At 38.1% G+C, this 16,313-nt stretch overlaps 1 protein-coding gene across 1 annotated transcript in view; it reads right to left on the bottom strand.

The window, feature by feature from the left end:
- Nucleotides 1-5,083: 5,083 nt before the first annotated feature.
- Nucleotides 5,084-16,313, bottom strand: part of LOC107674597 (potassium voltage-gated channel subfamily H member 4-like) — a 37,007-nt gene continuing 25,777 nt past the window's right edge. Inside the window, exons 8-16 of the mRNA XM_016468622.1 lie at nucleotides 16,009-16,203; nucleotides 14,927-15,126; nucleotides 9,951-10,200; nucleotides 9,315-9,529; nucleotides 8,463-8,869; nucleotides 6,532-6,638; nucleotides 6,376-6,452; nucleotides 5,901-6,159; nucleotides 5,084-5,763 (exon numbers count right to left, since the gene is read on the bottom strand). Of these exons, the coding sequence (XP_016324108.1) occupies nucleotides 5,147-5,763; nucleotides 5,901-6,159; nucleotides 6,376-6,452; nucleotides 6,532-6,638; nucleotides 8,463-8,869; nucleotides 9,315-9,529; nucleotides 9,951-10,200; nucleotides 14,927-15,126; nucleotides 16,009-16,203 (2,327 nt within the window). The 3' untranslated portion in view covers nucleotides 5,084-5,146. The remainder of the gene's footprint in view (nucleotides 5,764-5,900; nucleotides 6,160-6,375; nucleotides 6,453-6,531; nucleotides 6,639-8,462; nucleotides 8,870-9,314; nucleotides 9,530-9,950; nucleotides 10,201-14,926; nucleotides 15,127-16,008; nucleotides 16,204-16,313) is intronic.

Below are 16,313 nucleotides of genomic sequence, written 5' to 3'. Positions count from 1 at the left end.
AAGCATGAACAGCCCTCTACAGAACAATTAAAAGCTTCTGTATTGAGTATTCAGTGTCATAGTTTTTAAAAGTATAAAACAATACAATACATACAGTAAGTGTAATCAGTCTGCTACTGCAATGCTAGTTATATGACCACTCAAAGTAATTTGTGCACATTATTAAAACTTTATTAATTACATACCTACACTATAATCACACTTACAAGTGTCCACATGTATTCATTCATATGTGTGCAGGTCCATGTTGCATATAATGTAGAATGAATTAAATCAAATAGCTCCTTATCATTGATTTAAGTGTTCAGTCCCAAGATGTCCGATAGTGAAAATCATGCCCCAAAATATCATGTCATGATGTCAAAATTATGCCTCTTCATGTGCACTATAATTTTACAATGATGCTTTTTTTGATGCCCTAGGCCTAGATGGCAAATTATTCTCATGGAAAGTATTGCAATAAAGACGCCAGAGGGCGCTTTTGGCATCTTGGATATGGTGCAATTTTTGGTGCATTAAACAGTGTGTTAATTAACAAATGCCATGTCAGATGCAGCTTCTGTTCCACCTTGCCAGTATAAAGATGGCTTTTGTTGATGTTGCTAAAACTTTTATTGGTAACATAGTATCTAATTTAGATTGATTGTATTCATTTAAATTTGACAAAGGACAACACATATATACTAAAATGATTATAAAAAGTATAAAGGTAAATATAAAGGCAAAAATGCCCCTGGAAATCAATTCCAGGGGGCAAATATTGCCCCTTAATGGAAGTTAATTGTGACCCTGTCCAAGACAGCTTGTGTGATGAAGTTGAGACAAAGATACTAAGAACACACTAAGGGAAAAAGTGTTTTATTGGAGCCCTCATAATGAAATATAATTACATGCACATAAACAAAGCAAATTTACAATTGGAATAAAAGTTACATGCAAAAAGTGGTAAAAAGAGGAATAATTTTATACAAGATTCAAGGTTAATGTAAATTTTAATGTAAGTTAAAAAGTTAATGTAAGTTTTGATTGATAATCAATAAAAGCATGAACAGCCCTCTACAGAACAATTAAAAGCTTCTGTATTGAGTATTCAGTGTCATAGTTTTTAAAAGTATAAAACAATACAATACATACAGTAAGTGTAATCAGTCTGCTACTGCAATGCTAGTTATATGACCACTCAAAGTAATTTGTGCACATTATTAAAACTTTATTAATTACATACCTACACTATAATCACACTTACAAGTGTCCACATGTATTCATTCATATGTGTGCAGGTCCATGTTGCATATAATGTAGAATGAATTAAATCAAATAGCTCCTTATCATTGATTTAAGTGGTCACACATTGTGCAAATGAAAATAAACCCTGAGTCTCATTAATCCAAGTATTAAATTCAGTTACTTAGTGCAATAGAGTAACACTGGAATTCTGACAGCAGCTTTTTTAAAGTTTTACATAATTTCAACAACATGCAACAACATTCCCATATTCGGCAAAGACAGTAACTGTTATTAATAAGCATTGCTAATTTGTCATGCAGCATTCTGTCAACTGTGCATATATGTATTAAAGTGGCTGTTATTTTATCTGTTCTGATAGTAACTCAGAATAATCCTTTTGTGGATACATTCTGGGCTTTTAATTTTATGGTAACATTTCTTTCAGTACTACATGGCCATCAAATAATACATTATGATGAGGTCATCTGATTGAATACATTTTTTTAAATAAATATTTAAAATGAGGGCAGTCTATCATGAGCATAGATTATAGAGGTATGTCGGAATAGTCTACTGCAAAAACTGTTAACTGTAGGACATTTTGAATATTATACAATATATTTTTGAATATAATCTAACTAAAAGTTTTATTCCATAAGTGCATTTGCTTGCTTTTCTTTGATATGTCCCATTTGAGTAAACAGTCAAGCTCTGATAGGTAAAGTGAAATGGTAAGGTATTGTACGTACATGCTGTGTCCTAAATATCTGCAGCAATTTAAAATATTCATTCAACATTTCAGAGTACATTTTCTGTAGGAAAAAGAATAATCCACTATGCAGGTCAGGAGCATATAGACACACACAGAAAACTAAATCATAGTTCAATGAAAATGATTTTTGAAATAGAATTCTGCTAATTCTATAACTGATGTACACAGTAGACAACTAACATGTTTACTATACTCATGAACACAATACAGTCATCACATTTTTTAGTGAAGATGCTTTCCATTTGATGACATAATTCACATGTAACTTTGCATAGTTTTGCAGTTTTTGAGAATGGAATGGAATGCCAGGAACCACGTTTCTGAAAAGATAAAGTGGTTTAAAAATTAGTTTGCATGTTTGCCTTCTGAAATCTGATCATCTAATGGATAATGAGCTGATATTTTTATGTACAGTATATAGCATAGTAACGTAAGATGCTGGTTGATATAACTGAAATTAGAACTTTTCTTTTTTTAATGTATCGTCATAATCATAAAAACATTGGTTTGTAGTGCAAATAGTTTTACCATTTAATGCACTTTGTTATTCTTCTAGATTTTTACCTATGGCTAATGAACTGGAAGTCTTTTGCCAAGAAAATAGCTTACTTCCGTGTTGCAAAATAAGGTGGATAAAAACAGTTTTTAGTGTCCTGCAGTGAGGACTGAGCAGTATCTGTTAATATTATTAATGGACTTCAGCTAACATGGACAAATAAAAAATTTAACTGACGTTAACAAAGATTAATACATCATGTAACAAATGTATTGTTAATGCAATAACTGACGTCAAATTATGGAACTTTACTGTAAAGTGTTACCAAAAAGGTTGTTGAATTGGACACACATTTGAGCTTCTGTTTATTATATTTGCTCTACAGTTCTGGAAAAAAAATTAAGAGACCAATGAAAAATGATCAGTTTCTCTGGTTTTACTATTTATAGGTGTATATATGTGTTTGTGTAAAAGGAACATTTTTGTTTTATTCTATAAAATACTGACAACATTTCTCCCAAATTCCAAAAAAAAAACAAAAAAAAAAACAGTCATTTAGAGCATTTATTTGCAGAAAATGACAGCTGGTCAAAATAACAAAAAAGATGCAGTGTTTTTAGACCTCAAATAACAAAGAAAACAAGTTCATATTCATTTGTAAACAACACAATACTGATGTTTTTTAACTTAAGAAGTTCAGAAATTAATATTTGGTGGAATAACCCTGATTTTCAGTCACAGCTTTCATGCGTTTCCTGTTGAGTGACTTTATGCCACTCCTGGCACAAAAATTCAAGCAGCTCGTCTTTGTTTGATGGCTTGTTACCATCCATCTTCCTCTTGATCACAATGTGGTTTAGGTCTGGAGATTGGGCTGGCCATTACAGGGTCTTGATCTGGTGGACCTCCATCCACACCTGGATTGACCTGGCTTTGTGGAATGGAGCATTGTCCTGCTGGAAAAACCAACATTGTCAGAGCAGAAGAACAACCTTGTACTGTACGTGGCTTGATTCACAGTGGGTGGATTGTAGGCCTCTCCAGGTCTCCTTCTAACCATTAAACAACCAGGTGTTGGGCAAAGCTTAAAACTGGACTCATCCGAGATGGTCCAATCCTTATGGTCTTTTTTTGCAAACCTCAGCCTGGCTCTTCTTTGCTTCTCATTGATGAAGGGCGTTTTTCTAGCATTGCTCTGCCCCCAGGAGCCTGTTTCAAACTGTTCTCTCCGTGCACTTCACCCTAGCTGCCGTTTGCCATTCTTTTTGTACGTTACTTGATGTCATCCTACGGTTGTTGAGTGACATTCAGATGAGTTGGTGGTCATTTCAGTCAGTGGAGAGTCGCTTTCGCTCTCTGCTGGTCTGTAGCTTTGTTGTCCCCAATATCTGCAGCTTGAACCGCTGTCTGAAATTTTAAGGATGGAAGCAACCTCACTGTGTCCCTCTGCCAGTATAGCCAGAATTGAATCCTTCTTCACTCAAAACTTATCTTTTTAATTATTTTGTTATGGTCAATAGTTATTTGATTCCAATTATTTTTGAGGTACTACTAGCACTGTTTTGCCATCCAGCTGATCCCTATTGCAAGAGGATAGTGATGACCACAGCAGTGGTTTTTATACTTTTCCTCGTTAAATGAGATTTGGTTGAGGCGATCACCTAATCAGTACTTCATTAAGCAGAATGAAGTGTGTCTGTGTGTCATGTGGAGATGCTGATTTAAGAAAAAATTAGAGTGGTCTCTTAATTTTTTCCAGAGCTATATATATATGCATAAAAGACAGAATTAAATCTGTTCATCATATCGCATCTCTTCGGAAGATTTGGATTAAACCACTCCATTCATATGGACTGGTCATAAGTTCAGTGTCTTTCTGAACTTTTTTGAAGCTTGAAAATTGTGATCGCTTGAACTTTAAATGGATTGACAAAAATGATGAGAGACTTACAAATATCTTCAATTGTGTTATGCAGATGAACAAAAGTCTTATGGGTTTGGAAAAACAAGAGGGTGAGTAAATGACACAATTTTCATTTTTGAGTGAATTATCCCTTTAACAATAAAAACAAGGAAAGCTGGCTGTGTGTACAGCAATTATGGTGTATTTACCAGAAAAATGAATATAGATAAAGTGATAATAGCTTCACTGATTATAATGAGAATGATTTAGTTTTGTGTGTGTGTATGTGTATGTGTGAGAGATATTCTAGTTTTTAAAAAACTTACTTGGTAAGCACATCCAGGCCCCGGCCTCTAACATTTTGTGATTTCTTGGTTAAGACTAGCAGGTTTTAGAAGTTGGTTTGGTGCCAGTTCTTCCACACCATTACTGCCCTTTTCTGTGGTGGAACAGGAAAAGTTTCCGATCAGGCACTGGATCTGTGACCGAGAGAGACACCCTGTTGGTGGAAAAGGGATTCGGTGATGGTCCAGATGATTAACTGCTGAGCAGCTTTTTCTCTTTATACTCATGAACTTTTGAAATTCATAATGAAAGGAAAATGGTGTTAAAATTCAAACAGAAATTTGGTTGCAGGGTTGATTATAGTCATTCCTCATTGTCAGTCCATCAGATCCAGGCACCATGTGGTCTCTGAGCTCTCAGATTGGCTACAAATTCCTACACAGGACCCGCTAGAACTTCTCTCTCATGTCTCACTATCTTGGCCCAGCCTTTGATTACCCAGTAGGCTCTCCCGACTGGTGTGCTCTACTTCAGATGATTCCTCAAGAGATGAGTGAACTACAATCGATTCCTTTGGAGAGGGTGGAGAATTATCTTGTAGGAAAGTGGAAGGTACCACATTCTGATTGAGGGCCACCTCTGGAGTCCTGTGCTCTTCATCCTCGGTTGGACTGGGGTAGGGAAATGCTGGTTCTGTGGAAAGGTGTAGGTGTGAATACGAGCTTGGCGTGACCTTGCAAGAAAAAGATGAACTGCCCAATGTTTGAGGAATTAATGTATGCAAAACAGGGTGTGACTGGCTGATACTGGCATGGGCTCTATCTCCGGCACAAATGCCCAGTGATAAGCCCTCTGCTCGGGGGCTTTCTCCAGGTGTTGGCCCCTGGGTTCCTGGGCTGATGCTAAGGAGAGAGGAGCCAGTAGATAAGTGATGGTGGCTGATATTGGAGGGAATTGAGGTGTACAAAGAACTCCAGTCATGGGAACAGGGCTCATTTGCTGTGACAGGAGAGGGTTGTTTAGGCTCATGCTGGTGAAAGTGTCCCTGTTTCTCAGTGTGCTGAGAGAAACCAGATCCACCTGCACATACCAGAGAAACATTTTAATAAATTAATGATGAAGACTTTGTAACATCTCTGCCAACTTGTATACAAAAATACAGATGGTTGCATCAATGAAAAAAAAAAAAAGCTACAGGTAGTTTGTGGCCATACTACCAGGTCGGCTGTGACTCCAAGATGTGGATGCCAGGAGACCCTCAGGGACAACATGGTCTTTGTGCTGCATGTGGATGCTGGAACCCAAGATATACGCTGGAGACATACTGATAGAAGAACTGGACATCATGTGGACTCCATAGGGACAGGAGGACAAAGGTGCTGTGTAATGGCGAACTGCTATCTGTGCTTGCAGTAGGTGCATTATGTGATGCAGATCCTTTGTTAGAATTGACACTTCCTGTTTCAGGTTGCCCATCTGGAATGAGTTGCATTAAAATATTGTATTAGAGTATATATAAACATGAGAATCATAAAACACAAATAAACCATCAGTTGCAAACTTAATTTTTGTCCTTTATTTTTCACTTGAGTACACCTCGTCATAATTATGATTTCTGAGTTTATACTGTAAATAGGAACATTTTAGAAGGATTTAATGTCTCTGTCTTTAGGAATGAGATTGTCACTGCACCTTCTTGTTGAGTTGGTCAATGGTCTCTTTCACTTCCTTTGTATCCTGAAGCAGTGACGCATTCACCTGACCAGACCCTGCATTAAAACAAAGATGCAATGACCCAACTGACCAATATGGTATGTTACTTAGATACTAAGAATAAAATATCCTTACCGTCCAGTGTCTTATTACCCAGTGATGTCACTGTACTAGTTTTGGCCGTGGTGTCCTCCACATTAAAACGAAACACATGTCCGTTGTCCTCAATTCCATCTACAACTCTATGAAAAGCCACAAGTCAGAGACTGTTATTCACAAATATTTTTATAATGTATAAAAATAGTAAAATATAAAGTATTTATAATACTTTTTAAAGTACTCAATAACATGCAAATATCGATTCATACTGTCTCATCCTGTATTTATACAGGGGTAGGCAACTCCGCTCTTCACAATAAGAAAGCCTAAGGCTAACACACCAAGCTAACAGTCAACTGTCAGTCAGTGACAAGCCATCACTGAACATCTGTCAGCTCAGTTTTTGCTATGTGTTCACCACTGTCTGTACTAGTTGGATCCTGTTTGGCAAAGTTTTGGACGATTGAGCATTTTGAGTCGCCTTTGGGAAGTCACTGAGACAGATCTCTCTGATTTTCAGCTTAGGGAACCAGAGCACGGGAAGAAAAACAAAAGTGATGAAAGCGAGCAAACGACAAAGTCAACAGGGCAGACATTGAAGGCTGTTCTAATTTTACCTGAGCATTCCAATGTGCAAATATTTTCAAATGACATGGCCGTATGGAATGAAGAAAGTGAAGACCAACAATAAGCATACTTAGAATGGTAAACAAGTGCTGCTTTGTTTACGGTTTGTATATCCGCAGTCCTAGTTTTGGTGACCTTTTTGGAATGACAAATATGAATACTGCTTACTGCCACCACCAGTGAAGAATGTACGTTCTGTGCAGTGTGTTCAAGTGCACCTTTTTGGCCCAGATGCAGTTGACGTGAAGTTGACAGCACAATTGGCTTTCATCGCCGCTAGTTCTTTGATGACAGTTTGGTGTCACGGCTTTAAAGAGTTAGTTCACCCAAAAAATATGAATACTGCTTACTGCCACCACCAGTGAAGAATGTACGTTCTGTGCATGTTCCGTCATGTGGATACTTTTTCTACGTTGTTTACACTTTGATTTGAACGAAAACAAAGTATCCACATGACGCAGCTGACACAGAATAGCATTCGCTGTTTGCGTTCAGTGGATATTCTCCAAAATGGCACCAGGGTGACGCTACGTTTCTAGACGTTGATCGAGGAAGTACCCTTGCTGTCTATGGGAGGGTCAGAGAGCTGTCAGATTCCATCAAAAATATCTTAATTTGTGTTCCGAAGATGAACGATGTCGTTCTAAACCCGTAAGACCTCCGTTCATCTTTGGAACACAAATTAAGATATTTTTGATGATTTCTGAGCGCTCTCTGACCATAGACAGCAATGTAATTACCTCGATCAAGGTCCAGAACCGTAGCAAGGAGATCGGTAAAATAATTCATGTGACATCAGGGGTTCAACCGTAATTTTACGAAGCTACGAGAATACTTTTTGTACACAAAGAAAACAAAAAGAATGACTTTATTTAACAATTCGTCTCCGCATTACCCTGGTGCCATTTTGGAGAATATCCACTGAACGCAAACATGTCGAATAAAGTCGTTATTTTTGTTTTCTTTGCGTACAAAAAGTATTCTCGTAGCTTCGTAAAATTACGGTTGAACCCCTGATGTCACATGGATTATTTTACAGACCTCCTTGCTACGTTTCTGGACCTTGATCGTGGTAATTACATTGCTGTCTATGGGAGGGTCAGAGAGCTCTCAGAAATCATCAAAAATATCTTAATTTGTGTTCCGAAGATGAACGGAGGTCTTACGGGTTTAGAACATCATGAGGGTGAGTAATTAATGACAGAATTTTCATTTTTGGGTGAACTATCCCTTTAAGTCCTCCTTTCACAGCAAGTAGCAAATCACGTTTTGTTGATCTATGGCATAAATGTCAAAATGTTGCATCCTTTTAAGTAGAAAATACTGTCTAAGAATGTTACCTTGGACTAAGATCTGGTGGTCCAAAGCAGTTGAGAGTGGGGATGAGCAGTTTGGCAGGTTTGCGTCCTGTACCTCCAGAATCTGTCTGTGTCCTATGGGTGGATTTGGGTGTAGATGAGGGAGGATGGGTTTGTTTCTGTACTTTGGTCTGATGTTTGGGGGAAGGGTTTGGACTCCAGCCCCTGACAGGTGAACGACACCGTCGCAGGGTGTTGAACTGCAGTAACTCTTCCCCTAAAAGATTCCCCAGTGATGTACGTCGTACTGGGCTGCTTAGATTGGGCAGAAGAAGATTTCGGCATGTATTGGAAGCAGGTGGGACATGGAAGTACTTGTCTGGATCATCAGCCTTTTCTACAAAGGATGGACACTTATTCTCAGTTGTTGCACTGGAGTCTGGGTAGTTCTGTTGCAAGGAGAAAGAAATGACACCAGGGGATAGGTCAGAGACTGTACAGTACAGCTGAGACAGACCACTCTTTAATTACAGTGAATGAGAAAAATTGGAACGCCCAAGATGGCAGCTGTAGTAAAGTAAATCCCATAATTCAAATGAAAGAGTGAGGTCAGTAATGTTTGTATTTCTGTTTAAGTTCTCTGGTTACCATTTCTTTAAAGAGTGGAACTTGTGGTTAGCCTACAGATCGCTGCATAAATTAAGTCCATCTGTCTTTTTCCAAAAGAGACTTTTTTTGTTTTTGTTTTTCGGAGCTTGAGCCAAGTCTTGGGCCCAAGCCAGTCATACAAGCACAGTGGATTAGCTAATTTTGATGTGACAGCTGTGATAGTGATAATGAATGGTTTGGTTTACTATGTAAGTAAATATGTGTGTTGAGAGATTGTAGTCTTACCTCAGTCTCACTGCCCTCTCTCAGATTGTATGTGAGGTTTTGGTGGATGTCAGTAGTAAAGATGCTGGCATACTCGGTATATAGTTCAAGAACATCACTTAAACCTTTCATACTGATGTACTGCAGGTCACAATATGTCAGTGCCTTTACATCTGCATTCGTCTTGATCACATGATTCTGGCCAGGCAGGTCTGAGCCAATCAGATCTCCTTTTCCTGTAATGACATCAACACTGAATAAAATCAAATACTCTATTACAATTCATTTTCATATCAATCTTCTGTTTACCACTGTATAATACGGTAGTTGTACTGTAGACCACATAGACCAGTAATCCCACTACAACTGTACAGTTCAAACGACAGACATTTTTAGAAAAAAATAATTAATATAAACTTAATGTTTGTACTTTTAATGTGTCTGGCACAATTGCTCCTAAGTTTGTTATTGTAAACATGATTTTAGTTTGTTTTCATGAACTGGAGAAGAGTCGAAAGTAGTTGCTGTGGTAATGGACAGCTGTACACCTGAAACATTCCATCAACATGTACTGTAGCGTTCAGAAGGATAATCAATATACATAATGTCCAAATAACAAGTCAAAAGGTAGAAAAGCAATAAAGACATGTTACAAACCCAGAATAGCCAAGACCATGTTGTCCTTTAGAACCTCCAGTGACCCAGAACAGACAAAGTAGTTGGCCTGCAACGCGTCCCCCTGTCTGATGAGATATTCCCCCGGTGTACAGAAAGTGGTTTTGATATGGAGGGAGAGCGAGCGCAGGCAGCCCCTACTAGCACCATCAAACACAGGCAGCTGCAGGATGTCTTTGTTTAAGTGCATGGCAATATCAGCACGCAACTCATCAGGAAAATCATGCAAGAGCTGCAGAAAAAACAACAACATAAAATCTTCTTTACCATTGTTTGAAATGAACAATAAATAATAGAAATAATTTTTTTTCCCCTTAAAACTTTTTTTTTTGGTTTTTAAGACTTTTTAAAAAAAGATTTAAAAGGTTTGAAGGTTCAGACAATTATACAAAAAAACAGGTAACACTTTATTTTTGGGGACCAATTCGCACTATTAACTAGTTGCTTATTAGCATGCAAATGACCAAAAAAGGGTTGTTAGGATGTTCTGGGTCTTTGGTAGAGCATTACTATGCAATTGCTAGGGTGTTCTTTATGGTTGCAATGACATAATTAGGCTGTTGCTATGCTATGTGATTGCTAGGGTGATGCAAAGGCATTATTGTTGACAGGCATGCTGGGTCACTCTTCTGTATTTCCTAACCTTCTTTGTAGCTCACTTCTTAATTGTCGGTCTTTGATGCAGCTGGAATTGAGCTGCGCTTCTTAAAGACAGACTGGATTTTATGATGTTTGATCCCCTCCCCCCTCCATCCTCCCGCTTATCCTCCTCCATCCATCCTCCTCCAGTTACGTTTTGTAAGGTTGTTGTTAAATGAATGCTCTTACACACTCTGTGTCACTTATCAAATCAAGTGTCCTTAGCCAAACTCTGCCAAGTAAAGACAGGACCCTGAGCTCTTTTAGGAGCCATACAACACAACAGATTTGGTGTGCACAGCATACAAGCAGTTGTACAGTCTTTTAGCAGCTAGGTGTTCCTTGATCATCATCTTGGCCTGTCCATCAAAGATACTGTATCTGCGATGCTGTGTAAATAGCGTTAGTGGGTTGCTCAGTGTCACTATGGAAGACTTTTCTGAGTGTTTCGGCACAATTCAACCACAGTCATGTTGAGCTAGCTTTCTACCAAAATCCCTTCACCTGGGGTTCAAACTCTGCAGAGGAGGCCAAACCTGGTGAAAAAAACACTTGGTGCGAGACAAACAGGCTCCTTTTAACAAAGGGCTCTTCCTCTTCACAAGTGAGTGCCACTCAGCCTTATCTCATGAACGAGCCTCTGTGCCCGTTATCCTGTCACGCGAATGTGTTGCAGTTTCTCTCAGTTCTGGCTAGGTGGTGAAACCCATTCTGGACCTACGTAAGACAATTGAATCGGCACTTTCCATGGTGCCCATTCAAAATGGTTTCTCATAAACGAATCCTATCACACACCCATACTGAGAGCTGGTTTATGTCTGAGAATCTAATGGATGCGTACTCTCATATGCTGATTGTTCAGCATTACATACAAATCTAGGGATGCGTTCGAAGGGAAGGGAATTGCCCCACAGAAATTGAGCAGCATTTGCACTCTGAACAAACTCTATGATTAGATCAGAGGTTTTGTGCAAGACACAATATGACATCCAGAGCTGTGCAGCCTACGTTTCAGTTTCTACGTACTCAGCAGAGTTTACCAGGATCATCTTTTACTGTTTACTGGGTTATCTCAGTTGGTAAGGTGGTAGTTACTATAAGCACTAGGCTCTATGCTCTGAGTTAGAGTGTGTTTACATTTCAACAGTGATGGATGCTGGTTTCACCCCATCAGTGCCCAAACTTTGTGTAGCTGCCATATAAGAACACCATGCTGTTATAGTTGGCTATTCTGTGTGGAGGCACGATCTGATAATAAGAAATCTGGCATCAAAACTCTTTTGTCCTGCTACAGTCCTGGGATTTTCCTGCAACATGTGCCTAACAGTGCTAAGCTTCACCAAACATGGGGATCTGTCATGATTGCAGAACATATTTGAATCTGTGACTGATGGAGGGCCTAGACCTTCATCCACATCACACGGCTTTAGAATTTGGGGACAAAAGCACCACTTAATCAATTAGAACATCTTAAGATGAATTAGCTGAACTCCTTTCACCCCTTTTTATTTGAGGAACCTCTGAGATTTTACTTAATATTTTAACAAATTTAACCACACATTTGCAAGCTCATACAAAATTAGAGAACAATTTATGAACACTTCAGAAATAATATAATCTTCATCGTTCAAAATTTGAAGGAATTTTAGTTGTGGCTATACCATTCTAGTAGAACAGTGTTTTACAAAATAACCAAGGCACTTCGACAAAAACCCTTTATTTTGTGGAAAACACAGTGATCAAAATTAGAGAACAGCAATGACTGTAGCACGAAGAAAGATTAAAACTACAATTTCTAAAGGTTACAGTAAAAATTAGTAGGAAGTGTACAGGCCCTTGCTTTGAATGACTTCAGCACATTTGCGGCCACAGGACATAGTCTCTCACTCTGCTCTGGTGTGATCTTGGTCTACTCTTTTTCCAGTCTCTTCCAGAGTTCGGTGACTGTAGTGGGTTTCTTATCCATAACTTTGTCACCAAGGATTTTCCAGAGATTTTCAGTTTAGATCAGGACTCTGGGCTGCCCATTTCATTATTTTAGTGTTTCATTATTTCATTATTTTAAAAGGAACTGCTTTACTTGTTTTGCTGTGTGACAGGGGGCATTGTTCTGCATGAACGCAGTGAAGGAACTGCATGTTGCCATAGGAGGTTCTGATAAACATTTGCATTTACTCTGCCATGTAGCTGTATAAGAGGCCCAACTCCTGCTGCAGAAAACATCCCCCAAACCATGACACTTCCTCCTCCACTGTTCACTGACTTCTTTTCGCACTTTGGGTTCAGTCTTTCCCCAGTTTGATAACAAACATAATGTTTCCCATCAAACCAAAATAAATTAAACTTGCTTTCATCACTGAAGTGAACTTTGGACCAGTTCTCCTCTCTCCTCACTCCTCAGCAAAGGTTAGTCTAGCCTTTTGATTCTTTCTGCTGATGAGAGGGAGTGGGCTTTCCATCCAAATTCTCTTAAATGTCGAGACATTGAATGCCGCTGAAGTGCTGAACCGTTAATTAAGGAAATTAGCACGAGGTGCCAGATTAACATCAATAACTGGGAGGTATCTGAAAGTGTTTTCTAATTTTGATCAGTGTTCTTTTTCAAATATCTAATTTAAGCGTTTTGTACTGTGCTTCAGAATATATTTAAAGGTGGGGTAAGTGATTTCTGGTAGCCAATGTTGACATTTGAAATCACCAAAACAAACACGCCCCTACCCCAAAAGGGTCTCACCCCTATTTTGCTAGCTCCGCCCCACACATAGGCTACATACGCAACCCAGGCAACGATTAGTTCTGTGAAACAAAACAAAACCAATGTTACACCGTGTCTACACCGTACGCGAGTGGTGCGGCGCGACAAAATACTATAGAACTCATTATAATCAGTGATGCCCTCTACACCATAGATATATATAAATATCTATGGTCTACACTGGAAATCACCGACAGAAAACTGCTGCTGTGTTCTATTCATGACGTATTGACACAAATTTCAAATGATTTTCAACGGTCGCTTTGTCGCGTCCAGTGTACTAGACAGACTTTAGCTGTTGCGGAGCAGACACGGTGTTACTCACCTATCGAGAAGAAACAAAGCAACCTCGTCGTCCGATCGCAGGCCTTCTTCTCCTTGAGTTCTCTCCAGCGCTGGAAAGCTGATCCAATATTTACACGGGTCCTACTTCTTGCCTTATTGTCTTAAGCCTTCTTTTGTTCCGCAGACGTTTTCCTCTTTTGTTTTTTATCCGCCATCTCTATCTTTCTGTCGCTCGGCTCGGCTAATGTCCATCCTGTGCACTGAAAGCTCTCTCCTCCACATCACGAGTAGACATGCCCCTTACTGCTGATTGGCTATAAGTTTGTTTTGCTAGTCGGCCCGAATCAGTTTTCTAAAGCGTTTTTGAAAAATCGCTTACCCCACCTTTAATTCATGAAATATGCTTAAAACTGTGCTTTTACGCCTGTTAGGACTAAGCAGTGACTTTGAAATGTAGGAAATTGTTGGTTGTTCTCAAATTTTGAGCTCCACTGTAGTTCTCTGGTGTTGGTTAATGGTCAGACAGGACATGCAGGTAAACAAATAAAATATTTCATCTTTTTTAGTACATTTTATTTTTGATTGGTTTTATTTTTAAATTATTTATTTTAATTTTACATTTTTAAGATTTAATCAATTATTTGTTTTTCATCATCTCTCAACCCCCTGCAGTGCTATTACAACTGTCAGTTTGGGAAACCCTGATGCAATGCAATGTTTAATACACTTCATGTTATTGACAACAAAGAATGGAATATATTTTCTTTCTTTTTGTATTTTTATCAATATTGTACTAAACAGTGATAAATGAGTTAGGCCAAAAGTAACCTAAAAGTAATCAAAAAGTTGTTAGATTATATAACCTAAAATGCATAATCTAATACATTACATTAAATTTTTTTGTGAAGTAATTTGTAACCAGTAATGAACTACAATATGTAAGTAATCTACTCAACACTGGCTATGATTAAAAATCTGCGTAAACACACCTTCTTGTGGTAAAAAATAATGCATGTGACTTCTATGTTACTTTTGCAGTGTAAAGAGAAACAGACCATGCATACACTTTTAAATGAAAAAGTAGCATAATGTTTTGTTTGGAGTTATGCAATAATGTAACATGTTATATTTAAGTAATATTCCCCAACACCTTGGATGGTGCGTTGATATACCACATGCGGTAAAAAAAAGATATTTCTGCACAGACTAAAACAATTTTACATAAAATGTAAATAAATAAGAAAAAAGAAGCACTTGATAATGCCAAGCACTTTCTCACCTCATTGACATCAATGCCATTATTCACAGACCAGGTGGTCTGGAAATATTCCAGCATGCGTTGTTTTAGCTGCTGTGGCAGCCGGTGAACACGAATGAAGTCCTTCAGATCTTTCATGCGCGTGTGATATAGTGAGCGACGTGAGTACATGCGCTGGATGATGGCTGTTACATTCCCAAACACCACAGCATGCATGAGAGCTGTGTAAGAGAAACAACCAATCTGATTCACAATCTAACAAACTAGAAATAAGGGTATTAAACAGGCAGGCTAATGTTAAAAATGTAATGTTAAACACGTAAACATGTACAGTACAATGAAAAAAGTCCATGAACTTGTTTGTGGCCGTTATTATAAAGTCTGACTCATTGGTGAGTGGTTTGTTCACATGGTGAGAATTATTGCTTTGTTTAACTGTTTTCAGGTTGTGGGGAAAATCTAATCTACATTTTCTGAGACATTAGCAGAGATGTTTGTGTTGCCCATCATAGAAGATGATGTTAACTATGTTAATTATTTATAGAAAAGTTGTTCATTTCGGGATTTTTTTAAATTCTTCTTTCTGTCCAGATTTCAAATCTACATTGTGTCGGTGTCACAGAATGTGACATTTTGAAGCACTGTAGTGCTTTGATGACATGTCTGTGTCACATAACTATTCATGAGTCTCCTTATCCTACAAGAAGACACTGTTTTGAAATTTTGTCATTTCATCTGAATATCAAGATATGTGAGATTTAGTCAATGGAAACAAAAAATAAAGAAAATAAAACCATTTGTAGGGTTTGATTTTTGAAATTTGTGTTTGAGGTTTGGCAGCTGTGTTAAGAATTTTGGGACAATGGGCCAAAGATTCAGTAAACATGCAAATAATTGGGGAAAACTGTAAAATGGTGTTTAATGAATGTTTGACATTTTTCATGTTGTGTGTGTGTTTTCATGTTTTGTCTATAGAGTTTTGAAAAAAGGAGCTATATATTTTTTTTTAAATTGTGCGTAAGCAATTATCAAAAACTTTTAAAATGCAGCAGCACATCGTGACAAATCAAATTGTCTAGAATACTGTGGAAGTTACTGCTTACCCCCAATGAGCATAGTACAAACAGAGAAAATCTTCTCAGCATCAGTGTTGGCACAAACGTTGCCGAAGCCCACACTGGTCAGACTGCTCAAGGTGAAATACAGAGAGGCGATGTAGGCACTGCGAACCGAAGGACCACCAACTGTACTGTTGAAATAGGGCTTGTCCAAACGCCTGCCCAGCTCATGTAGCCAGCCTGACAGAAAGAAAGAACCATCTTATATTGTCAAATACAGTAAATACAGTCTGCTTTTAATACAAATAGTTACTTTTTAAGGGTGTTCAATCTTCAAAAAAACTAATTTA

Source organism: Sinocyclocheilus anshuiensis, unplaced genomic scaffold (genome assembly GCF_001515605.1).
Source record: "Sinocyclocheilus anshuiensis isolate Anshui unplaced genomic scaffold, SAMN03320099.WGS_v1.1 scaffold890, whole genome shotgun sequence".
Taxonomy (NCBI): Eukaryota; Metazoa; Chordata; class Actinopteri; order Cypriniformes; family Cyprinidae; genus Sinocyclocheilus; species Sinocyclocheilus anshuiensis.
The sequence above is the reverse complement of the archived record's forward strand: the minus strand, read 5'-3'. Positions and strand labels throughout refer to the sequence as shown.